Here is a 17,375-nt window from a genome sequence, read left to right on the forward strand (position 1 = left end):
ATGTTAGATATAGGACAATGTCAGAGGTAGTTTCTTTACTCAGAGAGTAGTAGGGGCGTGGAATGCCCTGCCTGCAACAGTAGTAGACTCACCAACTTTAAGGACATTTAAATGGTTATTGGATAAACATATGGATCCAAATGGAATAGTGTAGGTTAGATGGCCTTTAGATTGGTTTTACAGGTCGGCACAACATTGAGGGCCGAAGGGCCTGAACTGTGCTGTAATCTTCTATGTTCTATGTTCTATGACAGTATACCCTTGCTGTGTAAGGATTTCTGCTCTTCTAATATGAGGATGGCAACACATTGGGTGGATTGGTTTTTATCATAGAAAAGCAGTCATTTTATTGGGACTATGTTTCTACAAAAACTGTTTCTGGTGCAGGCATTAGGTGCCCTGTAAACCATGCATAAAAATGCCATATCCAATTTTAATTCAGCATTTTTATGGTTTTCTCAGTCTGTGCTGTCCACAAGGATCTGGGCCAGAATATTAGGTATCGGTAACATCTGACTGACTGCATTTACAGAGCCAGCATGTAGTTTCAAGCTGTTTACCATTGGCTCCTAATCCAGTATTTGATTTTCAGCATCTGCAGTCATTGTTTTTACCTCCATTGGTTCTGTGCCTCGTGGATACTGAAAGTGATGTGAAGAATGCACAGGGAGGGGTGGCAGGCACAGGGAAGGGCTCTGGGGTATCTGAAGGAGGTCTTGGAAGGAGCATGAGGGCTGGCTGGGAGGATGAGGTTAAGATCTTGTGAGGTGACAGATGGGCTTGTGTGCCTGGACCAAAATTATACCAGCGGGGGCCTCTTTCACAGAGATGTGGCTGTAAATTTGGGAATTTTCCTGACTCGTGTTTCTCGTCTCTTGTTTCAAAATCTGGCCTTAACAAATATGACCAATAACGTGATCCTTTGTCATTGACTTGATTGCAATGAGTGCATTATTAGAGTACTTTATACTTTAGGTGGAAGATATAAGTGGACTAAATATCTACTGCATTTATGGTGATCAGTGTGATTTTAAACTTATATATTTAAGACCGTGAGACAAAACAGCAGAAGCCATTCCATCAATTATGTCCACTCCACCACTCAATGATATCATGGCTGATCTGACAATCCTTCACTCTAGTTTTCTCCTTTATCCCCACAATCTTTGATTCCCTTAATGCTTAGAAAACTGTATACTCTCGCCTTGAATATACTTCATGTCCCAGCCTTGATAGCCCTATGCATTAAAACATTTTGCTCCAATCCAAAAATATGACAAGCAAATTCTATTGAGAAGAACTTGTTACAAAATTGTCTAAGATACTTAATAGAGCTCTACCAAAAAGATGGCAAAATTCAACATTGAAATAAGTTCAGATGTTTCATCATGGGAAAAGTGAGAAATCATAGATCAGAACCACTAGCATGGGTTATCAAAGACATAGGAACATAGGACGCACTATTCCCAGCTGAGACGACAAAAACTTTATTGATATAACTTTATAACCAAGTATCAGGAGCTACATGTACGCATCAAAACAAAATGTTTCTAAAGCTCAGTTGTTCCTTTGTTTGGAATGTGCTTGACCTATTAGCTGAGATCATTGGGTTGTGGACATGTGGTAATATTAAAATTTAGTTTAGAATTTTTCCTTGTGTTATTATTCTTTTAACAAAGGAAAGCTCATAACTATTGTTCCTTGCTATTAACAGACTTCAAACAAAATGGGCCAAAAAAAAGTAACTGATTGCAGGGCAAAATTCCCACTTTCTCCTACTTTTCAATTCTTCCCTTTCTAAATTAACCGTGGTTGTTCGAGCCAATTGTATCGGATGCCTGTGAATCGGCAATTATAAGACAAAACAAATTTATTGCTCATATATGAAAGTTTAATTTCCTGGCATTCCTAAGTTCCCTATCATTTTTTTCCATTGATTTAACATGCCGTAAAACCCTTGCTTTTCCTGATTTATATTTTAATGATCTAGACCTTGGTGTACAAGGAACAATTTCAAAGTTTGCAGATAATATACAGGACTTGGAAGCATCGTCAATTATGAGGAGGACTTCAAAGGGATTATGAAAGAATTTAAACGAGTATTATGTGCATTTCTGGAATCCACATTATGGGAGGGATGTGATAGCATTGGAGACAGTGCAAAGGAGATTTACCAGCATGTTGCAAGGTTTCAATTATGAAGACAGATTGTACAGTCTGGATTGTTTATCTCAGACAAGAGGAGATTGAAAGAAGACATTGTTGACATGTATAAAATTATGAGGGGCATAAGTTAGGATAGACAGGAAGCAAAGATTATGTAAAAACAAGGACTGTAGATGCTGTAAACCAGATTCTGGATTAGAGTGGTGCTGGAAAAGCACAGCAGGTCAGGCAGCATCCGAGGAGCAGGAAGCAGGAAAATCGATGTTTCGGGCAAAAGCCCTTCATCAGGGTACCTGCAGAGTGGAGAGATGTGCAGGTCAGGTGAATTGGCCATGCTAAATTGCCCATAGTGTTAGGTAAGGGTGGGTGCGCTTCAGCGGGGCGCTGTGGGCTTGTGAGGCCGAAGGGCCTGTTTCCACACTGTAAGTAATCTAATCTAATCTAATCATAAATGAGAGGGGGTTAGGGGTGGGGAGAAAGTAGCATAGAGTACAATAGGTGAATGGGGGTGTGGATGGAGGTGATAGGCCAGAGAGGAGGGTGGAGTGGATAGTGGAAAGGAAGATAGGCAGATAGGACAGGTCATGAGGGCAGTGCTGAGCTGGAAGGTTGGAGCTGGGATGAGGTGGGGAAGGGGAAATGAGGAAACTGGTGAAATCCACGTTGATGCCATGGAGTTGAAGTTGAAGTGTTCCGAGGCGGAAGATGAGGCATTCTTCCTCCAGTCGTTGGGTGGTGAGGGAGAAGCGGTGGAGGAGGCCCAGGACCTGCATATCCTCAGCAGAGTGGGAGGCAGAGTTGAAATGTTGGGCCACAGGGTGGTGGGGTTGATTGGTGCGGGTGTCCCGGAGATGTTCCCTAAAGCGCTCTGCTAGGAGGCATCCAGTCTCCCCAATGTAGAGGAGACCGCATCAGGAGCAACGGAAGACTCCCCTTGATGAAAGGACTAATAACCAGGAGGCAAGGATATAAGGTAAGGAAAAATGTTTTCATCCAGAGGGTGGTGTGAATCTGGAACTCACTGTCTGTAAGGCTGACAGAGGCAAACATTCTCAAAACGATGGTACCTTAAATTTATCTGGACTATCTCTGACACCTCCCTCCCCTTCCTGGACCTCTCCATCTCCATTAATGACGACCGACTTGACACTGACATTTTTTACAAACGCACTGACTCCCACAGCTACCTGGATTACACCTCTTCCCACCCTACCTCTTGCAAAAATGCCATCTCGTATTCCCAATTCCTCTGCCTCCGCCGTATCTGCTCCCAGGAGGACCAGTTCCACCACAGAACACACCAGATGGCCTCTTTGTTTAGAGACCGCAATTTCCCTTCCCACATGGTTAAAGATGCCCTCCAACGCATCTTGTTCACATCCCGCACCTCCGCCCTCAGACCCCACCCCTCCAACCCTAACAAGGACAGAACGTCCCTGGTGCTCACCTTCCACTCTACAAACCTTCACATAAACCAAATCATCCACCGACATTTCTGCCACATCCAAAAAGACCCCACCACCAGGGATATATTTCCCTCCCCACCCCTTTCCACCTTCCGCAAAGACCGTTCCCTCCGTGACTACCTGGTCAGGTCCACGCCCCCCTACAACCCCACCCTCCCATCCTGACACCTTCCCTTGCCACCGCAGGAACTGCAAAACCTGCACCCACACCTCCTCCCTCACCTCCATCCAAGGCCCTAAAGGAGCCTTCCACATCCATCAAAGTTTTACCTGTACATCCACTAATGTCATTTATTGTATCCATTGCTCCCGATGCGGTCTCCTCTACACCTCCTAGCAGAGCGCTTTAGGGAACATCTCCGGGACACCCGCACCAATCAACCACACCGCCCTGTGGCCCAACATTTCAACTGCCACTCCCACTCTGCCGAGGACATGGAGGTCCAGGGCCTCCTTCACCGCCGCTCCCTCACCACCAGACGCCTGGAGGAAGAATGCCTCATCTTCCGCCGTGGAACACTTCAGCCCCAGGGCATCAATGTGGACTTCAACAGTTTCCTCATTTCCCCTTCCCCCACCTCACCCCAGTTCCAAACTTCCAGCTCAGCACTGTCCCCATGACTTGTCCTACCTGCCTATCTTCTTTTCCACCTATCCACTCCACCCTCTCCTCCCTGACCTATCACCTTCATCCCCTCCCCCACTCACCTATTGTACTGTATGCTACTTTCTCCCCACCCCCACCCTCCTCTAGCTTGTATCTCCACGCTTCAGGCTCTCTGCCTGTATTCCTGATGAGGGGCTTTTGCCCGAAACGTCGATTTTACTGCTCCTCGGATGCTGCCTGAACTGCTGTGCTCTTCCAGCACCACTAATCCAGATTCTCAAAACAATGCCAGGACACACAAGGCTACAGGCCAAGTGCTGCTAAACAGAATTATAATGGTGATTGTTTTTAATTTGAGCCTGCATAATACGCCAAAGGGCCTTTTTCTGTGCTTTAGATCTCTATCATTCTCTGTTGATTTCATCGAATTGTAGAATAATAATCCAAGGAATCAAGTTCCTGCATTCTTTCAGCATATTCCTGCAATTTTTTTCCTGTTTCAAGTATGTCTCTAACTTGCTTTTGAAAGCTATGATTGAAGCTGTTTCCACCACTCCATCAGATAATGTATTTTCATTCCTCGAGATTCCATTAAAGAAGATTTCCTTCAAGTTGCCTTTGGTTGTTTTGCCTGTTATCTTTAATCTGTGTCCTCTGATTCAGCCATTGGAAACAATTTCTCTTTATTGACCTTAATGTGCTACGATTCTCTCAAGGAAGTAATATGGACTGTTAGCCATTTCAGCACACATGGGGATGCTGTGGGTTAAAACGTCAAAACTCCAGCACCTTCACATTGTGGATTAAAAAGACAGCATCACACAGACACAGCAGAATAATTAGATGTAAACTATTTTATACAAATGTCAAAAATTAATCTAACCTTTTTTTTTCCAGGAAATCCAAATATTGGTATACTTAAATATCAAGAAAAATACTACGCATTCTCCTCAAAGGAAGCCGCAACTGCTTTTGCTCAAAAGCCTGAATGTTACATTGGTATGGCAGCACAGGAAGCTAAGCACTCTGCAGAACTCATTCAGTTGCTAGAGCTCCACCAGCAGTTTTCCACAATCACTCCCTACACACAGGTACAGCTGATTCACAAAACAAAAGTGACAACGAATCATATTGCTGGCAGTCTCATTGTAGCTCAGGCAGTTCATGATTCCAACCTCCAATGTTCTGGCCACAAAACAGAAAATAATGTTAATATTGTAGAAAATGAGCCAAATACAAAAAATATTCAGCTAATGCAGATGTTTTGGAAATTAAGTGTCTCTTGTGGATCCGTCTTCCAAGAACTTTCCCCGTCCACCACCACCCATCTCCATTTGACCAAGCTTGTCCGACTTTGAACAACTCGTTTAACTCCTCTCACTTTCTTCAGGTAAAAGGGGTGGCCATAGGTACCCACATGACTCTTTGTGGGGTACATGGAGCATTCCTTGTTCCAGTTCTAATCCGATCCCCACCCACTACTCTTACTGCAAGACATTGATGATATCATCAGTGCTGCTTTCCTCTTTTCTGGTATTGGAAAAGTTCATCAAATTTCCTTCCAATTTCCTGTCTTCACCTTCACCTGGTCCATCTCTAACTCTTCACTTCCCTTCCTCGACATCTCTGTTTTTATTTCTGAGGATAGGCTGGCTACCAATATCCACTATAAACCCACTAACACCCACAGTTGCCTTGACTATACATCCTCACACCCTGCTTCCTGTAAACATTCTATTCTATTCTCCCAGTTCCGCTGTCTCCGTCACATCTGTTCTGATGATGCCAAGGGGGCTTCTGAAATGTCCACTTCCTCCCTCAACTGAGGAATACCCAGCAGCATGGTTGACAAGGCCTTCAGCTTTCCTGATGAAGGGCTCCTGCCCGAAACATCGATTATCCTGCTCCTCGGATGCTGCCTGACCTGCTGTACTTTTCCAGCACCAGTCTAATCTTGACTCTGATCTCCAGCATCTGCAGTCCTCACTTTCACCGAGGGCCTTCAACTAGGTCTGACCCATCTCCCACACTTTGACCCTCACTCCTTCTCTTACCTCCCACAACAGCGATAAGGTCCCCCTTATCTTCACCTACCATCCCACCATCATCCATATCCAAAGAATCATGAGCCACCATTTCAGCCACCTCCAACAGGATGCAACCACCAGACATATATTTCCCTTCCCTTCCTTGTCAGCCTTCCTCGGGGACCATTCCCTTCAGGACACCTTGGTCCACTCTTTATAGAACATAGAACATTACAGTGCAGTACATGCCCTTCGGCCTTCGATGTTGCGCCGCCCTGTCATACTAATCTGAAGCCCATCCCACCTACACTATTCCATGTACGTCCATATGCCTGTCCAATGACGACTTAAATGCACTTAAACTTGGCGAATCTACTACCGTTGCAGGCAAAGCATTCCATACCCTTACTACTCTCTGAGTAAAGAAACTACCTCTGACATCTGTTTTATACCTATCTCCCCTCACTTTAAAGTTGTGTCCCCTCGTGTTTGCCATCCCCATACTTGGAAAAAGGCTCTCCCTGTCCACCCTAACTAACCCTCTGATTATCTTGTATGTCTCTATTAAGTCACCTCTCAACCTTCTACTCTCTAACGAGAACAGCCTCAAGGCCCTCAGCCTTTCCTCGTAAGATATTCCTTCCATACCAGGCAACATCCTAGTAAATCTCCTCTGCACCCTTTCCAAAGCTTCCACATTCTTCTTACAATGCGGTGACCAGAACTGTACACAATACTCCAAGTGGGGCCATACCAGAGCTTTGTACAGCTGCAGCATAAGCTCCTGGTTCCGCAACTCAATCCCTCTATTAATAAAGGCCAAAACACTTTATGCCTTCTTAACAACCCTGTCAAACGGTGAGAAAATTCGTAAAGCCAAAGTACAAAAGGATCTGGGAGTGCTAGTCGAGGATTCTCTAAAGGTAAACATGCAGGTTGAGTCTGTGATTAAGAAAGCGAATGCAATGTTATCATTTATCTCAAGAGGGTTGGAATACAAAAGCACCGTTGTGCTACTGAGACTTTATAAAGCTCTAGTTAGGCCCCATTTGGAGTACTGTGTCCAGTTTTGGTCCCCACACCTCAGGAAGGACATACTGGCACTGGAGCGTGTCCAGCGGAGATTCACACGGATGATCCCTGGAATGGTAGGTCTAACATATGAGGAACGGCTGAGGATCCTGGGATTGTATTCATTGGAGTTTAGAAGATTAAGGGGAGATCTAATAGAAACTTACAAGATAGTACATGGCTTGGAAAGGGTGGATGCTAGGAAATTGTTTCTGTTAGGCGAGGAGACTAGGACCCGTGGACACAGCCTTAGAATTAGAGGGGGTAAATTCAGAACAGAAATGCGGAGACATTTCTTCAGCCAGAGAGTGGTGGGCCTGTGGAATTCATTGCCGCAGAGTGCAGTGGATGCCGGGACGCTAAATGTCTTCAAGGGAGAGATTGATAAATTCTTGATGTCACAAGGAATTAAGGGCTACAGGGAGAATGCGGGTAAGTGGAGTTGAAATGCCCATCAGCCATGATTGAATGGCGGAGTGGACTCGATGGGCCAAATGGCCTTACTTCCACTCCTATGTCTTATGATCTTATAATCTGGGTGGCAACTTTCAGGGATCTGTGTACTTGGACACCGAGATCTCTCTGCTCATCCGCACTCCCAAGAATCTTACCATTAGCCCAGTACTTTGCATTCCGATTATTCCGTCCAAAGTGTATCACCTCACACTTGTCCACATTAAACTCCCTTTGCCACTTCTCAGCCCAGCTCTGCATTCTATCTATGTCTCTCTGCAACCTACTACATCCTTCGTTACTATCCACAACTCCACCGACCTTAGTGCTGTTCGCAAATTTACTAACCCACCCTTCTAAGCCCTCATCCAGGTCATTTATAAAAATGCCGAACAGCAGTGGACTCAACACCAACCCTTGCGGTACACCGCTAGTAACTGGACACTAAGATGAACATGTTCCATCAACTACAACCCTCTATTTTCTTTCAGCAAGCCAATTACTGATCCAAACTGTCTCCCACAATCCCATTCCTCACTTTCTTCACTCCCAACACTTCCCCACTGCTCCACAGCATCTTCCCTTGAAATCACAGAAGGTGTAACACCTACCCACTTACTTCCTCCCTCCTCACTATCCAAGGATCCAGACACATCTTCCAGATGAAGCAGTGATTTACCTACACTTTACTCAATCTAACCTATTGTACTCGCTGCTCACAATAGATGGATAGAGTGGAAAGTATGAGACTTTTTCCTAGGGCGGAGGGGTCAATTACTAGGAGACACAGGTTCAAGTGACGAGGAAGTAAGTTTAAAAGAGATGTGCAAAGCAAGGTTTTCACACAAAGGGTGGTGAGTGCCTGTACTGTGTTGCCTGGGGATGTGGTGGAAGAAGACACAGTAGCAGTGTTCAAGAAGCACAGGGATCTGTGTACATGGACACCGAGATCTCTCTGCTCATCTGCACTCTGAAGAATCTTACCATTAGCTCAGTACTTTGGATTCCGATCACTCCGTCCAAAGTGTATCACCTCACACTTGTCCACATTAAACTCCATTTGCCATCTCTCAGCCCAGCTCTGCATCCTATCTATATCTCTCTGCAACCTACTACATCCTTTGTCACTATGGACGAATACATGAATAGGAAGAGAATAGAGGAATACAGATCCTGTTTGTGAAGATAGTTTTAGTATGGAAGGGCATAATGTGCTGGTGCAGGCTTGGAGGGCCGAAGGGCCTGTTCCTGTGCTGTATTGTTCTTTGTTCAGTGCTCCAACAAAGCTCAACTCAAGCTGAAGGACCACCCCTCAATTTCCTCTTAAGCACCTTAGAGCCCAGAGGACTCAACGTTATGTCTAACAACTTCAGGGAATGACCTCTGAGTCAAAAGTCACACAATACCAGGTTATTGTCCAACAGGTTTATTTGAAATCACAAGCTTTCAGAGCGCTGCTCCTCCATTAAGTGAAGTGATGGTTATAAAACCATTTTGATTGCAAACCATACTTTGTTTGTGCCTTGTTGGCTTTACTCTCAGCATAGCGAACCCATTTTCTCCTTTGCACACCTATCATTAACATGTACTTTTACATCTCTAACCTTCAATTTTAGCGCTTCCTTTCTCTTTTGCTCTGGATACCCTCCCTTCTTCCCACTCTGCCAACAGCATAAAGAAGCCATTTCTGACTTGAAATGTTATGTCTGTTTCTGTCTCCACCATTGCTGCTAGAGTTGATGAAATTCTCCAACTTTTTTTTTCTTTTTATTCAGAGAGAAGTTGGGAGAAAAAATAGTTGGATGTGTGCTTCCACTCTCATCCCCAACAAACAGTAGATACTCAATTAACATTAAGTAGTTGCAAATCAGGGATTTTTTTGAAAACTGAGCCGAAGTGGTTGAAATAAATTGAGATACAGATCTCCTGTAATCTTACTCAGTGACCCAAAGTGACTGAATTGCTTACTCGTTTACGTATTTTACAAAATACCTAACTTTCTGCCTGGTGGTTCTCCCAGCTCAAAATGTCAATTGGGAGGAGTGGTGAGATGCAAGCAGAAACAGTCCAAACTCCAGAGCACAGGATAACATTAACCTTTTGTAACCTTTAAACCATCGCAGCTCCAGCAGAATTCAACTCTGATTTCAAAGAAAACTCATTCTTACCATAATGCAAATGTTTCATGTTAATAAACTGATTAAGGTAGCTTTAGACAATGAAGTTTTATGTTCGCAGATAGGGTGCATATTTGAGTTTATTGGATCAGCATTAGGAAAGAAAAGAATCTTGCATTATTCCTACCTAGTTGCTCACAATGTGCTATAAGTACTGCCAAAATAATCCTTCAGGCCAGGAGGAAACTTTTAATCTACTTAATTCTACAACATTTTCTTTTAAAATAATATTTTCTGTGGTGGGGAAGAAATTTGTTGAGGAAGAAGACTAGTAAACCATTTTTTATTATTCAAATATTGCAGAACAAATCATTTTAAGCAACTTATCATCATTTTGCAATATATTGCTTAAGTCTTTTTCTTTGTTTTCTACGCTTTAGGCAGACAGATGCTTAAAGCCCATTGAAAGGTATGACAACTGCACACAAACTGACACTCACATCCTGGAACCGAATATAGTCAAATCATACGAATGGAATGAGTGGGAGTTAAGAAGAAAAGCAATTAAGTTGGTAGGTGTGCCTTTTTAGAAAAGTTTATTTGTCAATATTTTAAAGTTGTGACCTCCCAACCAAAGCTAACATCAGTTCATGAAATCTACATCTTTAAAGGTACACCAAGCTCACACAGGTGACTGGCTAGAAAATCAGAAATTGCTGGAAGAACACAGCATCACTGGAGAGAAAGCGGAGTTAATGTTTCAGGTCCGGCAATCCTTCTTCAGAATTGATTGTAGCTAAACAAAGGATGTATACTGTATACTCAAGAAGGGATGGGGGTGGGGGAGGGAAGGAGTAAGTGATAGGTGGAGATGGAGCCCAGAGGAGGGAAAACCAGTTAGACAGACAAAGGAATAGATAAAGATCAGCCTGAGAGAATGAATAGCTGCTAACATATTAGTGGTTGATAATGGGTTGTGTGTGGTAGCAGCCCGTGTGATGACAAGGCCTGGTGTGTGAGGGTTGAGGTGGGGAAGTGGGAAAAGCTGCTCTGGCCCTAAAATGATTGAACTTAATATGGAATCCTGGAGCTTGCAGGGTGTCCAAGCAGAAAGTGAGGTGCTGTTCCTCCAGCTTGCACTGAGCTTTGCCGGAGCACTGCAGCAAGCCTGAGACAGAGATGTTCACCTGGAAACAGTGTCCTGTGTTGAAGTTGAAAATGTGTTGCTGGAAAAGCGCAGCAGGTCAGGCAGCATCCAAGGAGCAGGAGAATCGACGTTTCGGGCATGAGCCCTTCTTCAGGAATGAGGAAAGTGTGTCCAGCAGGCTAAGATAAAAGGTAGGGAGGAGGGACTTGGGGGAGGGGCGTTGGAAATGCGATAGGTGAAAGGAAGTTAAGGTGAGGGTGATAGGCCAGAGTGGGGGTGGGGGCGGAGAGGTCAGGAAGAAGATTGCAGGTTAGCAAGGTGATGCTGAGTTCGAGGGTTGACATGGACATTTACTATAAGCTGACCGATTCCCACAACTACCTAGACTACACCTCCTCCCACCCTGCCCCCTGTAAAAATGCCATCCCATATTCCCAATTCCTTCGTCTCTGCCGCATCTGCTCCCAGGAGGACCAGTTCCAATACCGTACAACCCAGATGGCCTCCTTCTTCAAAGACCGCAATTTCCCCCCAGACGTGATCGACGATGCTCTCCACCGCATCTCCTCCACTTCCCACTCCTCCGCCCTTGAGCCCTGCCCCTCCAATCGCCACCAGGACAGGTAGGTCCTCACCTACCACCCCACCAACCTCCATATACATCGTATCATCTGTCGTCATTTCCGCCACCTCCAAACGGACCCCACCACCAGCGATATATTTCCCTCCCCTCCCCTATCAGCGTTCTGAAAAGACCACTCCCTCCGTGACTCCCTCGCCAGGCCCATACCCCCCCACCAACCCAACCTCCACTCCCGGCACCTTCCCCTGCAATCACAAGAAATGCAAAACTTGCGCCCACACATCCCCCCTCACTTCCCTCCAAGGCCCCAAGGGATCCTTCCATATCCAACACAAATTCACCTGCACCTCCACACACATCATTTACTGCATCTGATGCACCCGATGTGGCCTCCTCTATATTGGGGAGACAGGCCGCCTACTTGCAGAACGTTTCAGAGAACACCTCTGGGACACCCGCACCAACCAACCCAACCGCCCCGTGGCTCAACACTTCAACTCCCCCTCCTGCTCCACCAAGGACATGCAGGTCCTTAGATTCCTCCATCGCCAGACCATAGTAACACGACGGCTGGAGGAAGAGCACCTCATCTTCTGCCTAGGAACCCTCCAACCACAAGGGATGAACTCAGATTTCTCCAGTTTCCTCATTTCCCCTCCCCCCACCTTGTCTCAGTCCCAACCCTCGAACTCAGCACCACCTTCCTAACCTGCAATCTTCTTCCCGACTCTCCACCCCCACCCCCTCTCCAGCCTATTACCCTCACCTTAACCTCCTTCCACCTATCGAATTCCCAACGTCCCTCCCCCAAGTCCCTCCTCCCTACCTTTTAGCTTAGCCTGCTGGACACACTTTCCTCATTCCTGAAGAAGGGCTCATGCCCGAAACGTCGATTCTCCTGCTCCTTGGATGCTGCCTGACCTGCTGCGCTTTTCCAGCAACACATTTTCAACTCTGATCTCCAGCATCTGCAGTCCTCACTTTCTCCTGTGTTGAAGTGGCAGGTAACAGGAAGCTCAGGGTCTTTTTTGCAGCAAGAATGTATGTGTTCTGTGAAGTGATCGTCCAGTCTACACTTCATTTCCACAGTGTAGAGGAGAATGCATTGTGAGCCGTGAATACAGTGGACTAGATTGAGTTTCACCCAGAAGGTGTGTTTGGGCCCTTGGATACTGAGAAGGGAGGAAGTAAATGGACTGGTGATACCCCTTCTGCAATTGTGTGGGAAGGTGCCAAGGGGATGTAGGGAGATGTTGGGAGTGGTTTAAGAGTGGACCAAGGTGTCCCAGAGGGAGGCTGACAAAATAGGGAAGAGGACTAGTGTCTGCTGGTAGCCTCCACTGTAGTTGGCAGATAATGTTCCGCTGGATGTGGATTTTGATGGGATGGTAGATGAGGATGAGGGCCACCCTATCTCTGTTGTGTGAAGGAAGAGAGGTGATGAGAGCCGAAGTATGGGAGATGTCTCAGACGTGGCTGAGGCCCCCTATTGTGGTGGGGAAGGCCTGGTTGAGGAAGAATGTGCACATTTTGGAGACCTCCTTGTCGAAGTTGGCTGGGGCTTTCCAGCAATTTCTGATATTGTTTATGATTTCCAGCATCCAAAGAGCTTGGGGATTTTTTTGTTCAGGTGACTAGCTACACTGTACTCACATGTCAGTTTATTATAGATGTCATCTTAAAAAACCAAATACTTCCTGGGTGCAGCTTGAAACTGACAAGCAACATTCCATTGTCTGTCTCCAAAACATAATCTCAAGGTGGATTTTACTTGATTTTGCTGAGCAGCAAAATTACTTATTTGGCTTTAGCAGACTATATAATACATTTTTCTACACTACTCCAGATTTTATAAAATAGCGTGCTACCAGACACAGTGGGAAAACAATAAATAATATCTATATTGTGTTCATGTTGTCTGTGCACCCTAATGTTTTGTCTGACACACTTTTTCTGTCATATCTTGTCATAGTCCAACTGTTATAAAACAACTTCTGCAGCAGGAGCTGTGCCTCAGAAGGTTACTGAACCAAGATATAAGTATTTTACTGACAACTGATTGGCTTACATTGATGTTTATCAAAATACAAATAGATCCTCATTGCTGTAAGCAGGAATAAGCACTGCTTATGAGTGATGGCAAATATCAATTGCAAAACCAGCTACAAAGTAGTGAATGTGATCTTTTGTCAGACAAATGTTGTTTCCATGTAAAATTTTATCAACAAGATTGTGGTTGAGAAAAATGGCATTTTAAATTTTTTGGTTTCTCTAGGCAAACCTGCGTCAGAAGGTAACACGCTATATCCAGACAAACCTCAGTCACATGAGAAGAGACAACACTTCCCAAGTCTACCTACCAAAAAACAAGTCAATACAAACAAAACGAGACAATTCCAGCAACGTGCCCAAACCACAGGTCTTCTATGCTGGTTTGCGTGGAGGAAACATTACTGAACCAACGCGAGTGATCAAGTACAATTTGACAAGAGCAGTAGATGAAACATAAAACTGAACGTCCCTGACAAAGAACCTAATAAATCAATTTTTCCCATTTATGTTGTCTTGAATGATCAAATTTAGCATTAAGCTACAAAGAAAGTTCCAAAAATGTATTTTTAAAAATGCTATAGCTGAAGATAATGTTTCTAGCAGATATAGTTTGATGTTAATTCCTGTTGCGATATTGCAGATATTTTACTCGAAAAACATAAATTCTGAGGCTTTGAATAAAATTGGTTGAACTATTTGATGCTGAAGATAGCAGCCATAGCCTGGGTCATATTAAATTCAAACCCCCTTGAGAAACTTTAGAATTACAGGAGCCTAACAGACTTTTATAATGGGGTAAAAACAATAACTGCAGATGCTGGAAACCAAATACTGGATTAGTGGTGCTGGAAGAGCACAGCCTTTATTCCTGATGAAGGGCTTTTGCCCGAAACGTCGATTTCGCTGCTCGTTGGATGCTGCCTGAACTGCTGTGCTCTTCCAGCACCACTAATCCAGACTTTTATAATGTATATTGAAATAGAGTCATAGAGATGTACAGCACAGAAACAGACCCTTCGGTCCAACTCGTCCATGCCAACCGGATATCTCAACCCAATCTAGTCCCACCTGCCAGCACCCGGCCCATATCCCTACAAACCCTTCCTATTCATTTACCAATCCAGATGCCTTTTAAATGTTGCAATTGTACTAGCCTCCACCACTTCCTGTGGCAGCTCATTCCATATATGTACCACCTGCTGAGAGAAAAAACTGCCCCTTAGGTCTCTTTTATATCTTTCCCCTTTCACCCTAAACCTGTGCCCTCTAGTTCTGGACTCCCCCACGCCAGGGAAAAGACTTTGTCTATTTATCCTACCCATGCCCGTCATGATTTTATAAATCTCTATAATGTCACTCATCAGCCTCCGACAGTCCAGGGAAAACAGCCCCAGCCTATTCAACCTCTCCCTACAGCTCAAATCCTCCAACTCTGGCAACATCCTTGTAAATCTTTTCTGAACCCTTTCATGTTTCACAACATCTTTCCGATAAGAAGACCAGAATTGCATGCAATATTCCAACAGTGGCCTAACCAATGTCCTGTACAGCTGCAACATGAACTCCCAACTTCAGTACTCAATACTCTGACCAATAAAGGAAAGCATACCAAATGCCTTCTTCACTATCCTATCTACCTGCGACTCCACTTTCAAAGAGCTATGAACCTGCTTTCCCAAAATGCAGCACCTTGCATTTACCGGAATTAAAATAATTGGAGTCAGAAACTTGAAGGAAGAATTGGTCAATATAAATTGATACTGGCCTCATTGAAATAAAAGCCATGGGCATTCCAATATAGTTTACAAGTCCTGAAGACAGGAAACAGCAAACAGGACAGGTATGAGTGTGATATTAATGTGGGAGGCGGAACAGTTGCTCCTTTGGCTCTACAATACAGTACATCTTTTTTAAAGAACATACCTGCCAGTTTATTTGGAGGCTAGCCATCTAATTAGGCCAGCTGCTGAATCTAAAAATCCAGGTTAATCTTCTACAGAATCAACTCTTGCCTAGTTTCGACTAATGTAGAAGATGGATCCTGTTAAGGGCTTGGCTCTCTCTACTATAGAGAGAAACGAAAACTGGTACAATTGAGTAATGGGCTGTGAATTGGGATAATTCATTTGTGCGTTTTCCCAAAATGCATGAAATACTTTTAACTATATTGCTGTACCATTGTGGAGATAGGTTTGCTTGCTGAGCTGGAAGGTTCAATTTCAGACGTTTCGTCATCATACTATGTGACATCTTCAGTGAGCCTCCAGACGAAGCATTGCTGATTATTCCTGTTTTCTATTTATATGTTTGTGTTTCTTTGGAATGCAAAGCATGGCATTCCAACCAGAACTCTATGAACAAAGACATTGACTTAGAACTGATTTACCAACCCCTGCAAAAAAAAACAGGAAATGACATCACCACAGGAAATGACATCACCAAGCCAAAGAAATCCAAACATATAAATAGAGAGCAGGAATCATCCACAATACTTCGTGCGGAGGCTCTCTGACGATGTTACCTTGTATGTTGACGAAACGTCTGAAAATAAACCTTCCAGCTCACCGAGCAAACCTATATTCAGCACCTCAACCTAAGCTACAAACCTTCTCAAACCTTGCTGTACCATTGTTCCTTTTATTTAATGTGAAAGAATGTGGATCAGTTATTTAGGATTCCTTTGTGCAGAGTTTATCACATGGTCGTCACATGAAATGAGGAGTGTTGGTATTAATTTGAATAAAGATATGCCACATTTAATGGAACGATATCATAGTTGTAGCTGTCTTGTTGATATCTAGAATAAAAGCAAATACCTTTTGAACAGATATAGGTTGCTCCTTTCATTATCAAGATGTTTTATCTTCTCATCAGCAGAAATGAAAAGTAAAATGATGTGGAGTGGGATCATTTGTTTGACACTGTCATCCAAAATCAAAGTTGCCTTTGTGGTTTCTTCTATTTGTGTGTGCCTCTTGCTGTTGTGCAGGTCTGTCTCTGGAATTTGGTCATCTACCTCCTCCCCCATGGTGAGGGCCTTCTCCTGAAATTGATGTAGCTCATAAATCTAATGGCTTAATCAAACAATGTGTTTGGATGATGCTATAGGAGATTGGGAAGTTTAGCTACTATTCTGTACTTGAGAAAGTGGCTTGGTGGGCATTTTATAGATGAAACACACAGGACATATCGCACAGAAACAAGCTATTTGGCCAAAACAGTCTACGTACATATTCATTCTCTACTTGAACCTTGCGTACTTTTTTCTCATCTAATTCTACAGTCATAAGTATTCCTTCCTCATATGTTTTCCCTTACATGCTTCTATACTATTCAGTTTAATCATTCCCCATAGTAGTCAATTCCATAATCTCAACAATCTTTGGGTGAAGCAGTTGCTTTTGAGTTTGTTTCTTGTTTGGGAATCTCTGCAGTCCATGGCAAAAAGAGTTGAGCACTACAAGAATTTTCACCCAGTGATTAAAAAAGGGATGGTGGTACTTGGGATAGTGTGTGATGTTGAGAAAACTTTGTAGTGATAATGATCCTGTGAACCGCTGCCTTATCGCTATTGATTATTGAGGACATGAGCTTGAAAGTACCATCAAAGAAACTACTGAGCTGCTGCACAGCATCCTATGAATGGAGTAGAGTCATAGAGATGTACAGCACAGAAACAGACCCTT

At 44.0% G+C, this 17,375-nt stretch overlaps 1 protein-coding gene across 2 annotated transcripts in view; it reads left to right on the forward strand.

Moving 5' to 3' along the window:
* The window catches only part of cfap206 (cilia and flagella associated protein 206), a 61,309-nt gene extending 44,792 nt beyond the window's left edge, over window positions 1-16,517 (forward strand). For both annotated transcript variants that reach the window (XM_072553637.1, XM_072553628.1), the window contains 3 exons: window positions 5,137-5,330; window positions 10,348-10,479; window positions 13,913-16,517. In XM_072553637.1, the coding sequence (XP_072409738.1) occupies window positions 5,137-5,330; window positions 10,348-10,479; window positions 13,913-14,146 (560 nt within the window). In that variant the 3' untranslated portion in view covers window positions 14,147-16,517. The remainder of the gene's footprint in view (window positions 1-5,136; window positions 5,331-10,347; window positions 10,480-13,912) is intronic.
* Window positions 16,518-17,375: the final 858 nt, after the last annotated feature.

Source organism: Chiloscyllium punctatum, chromosome 3 (genome assembly GCF_047496795.1).
Source record: "Chiloscyllium punctatum isolate Juve2018m chromosome 3, sChiPun1.3, whole genome shotgun sequence".
Classification (NCBI taxonomy): Eukaryota; Metazoa; Chordata; class Chondrichthyes; order Orectolobiformes; family Hemiscylliidae; genus Chiloscyllium; species Chiloscyllium punctatum.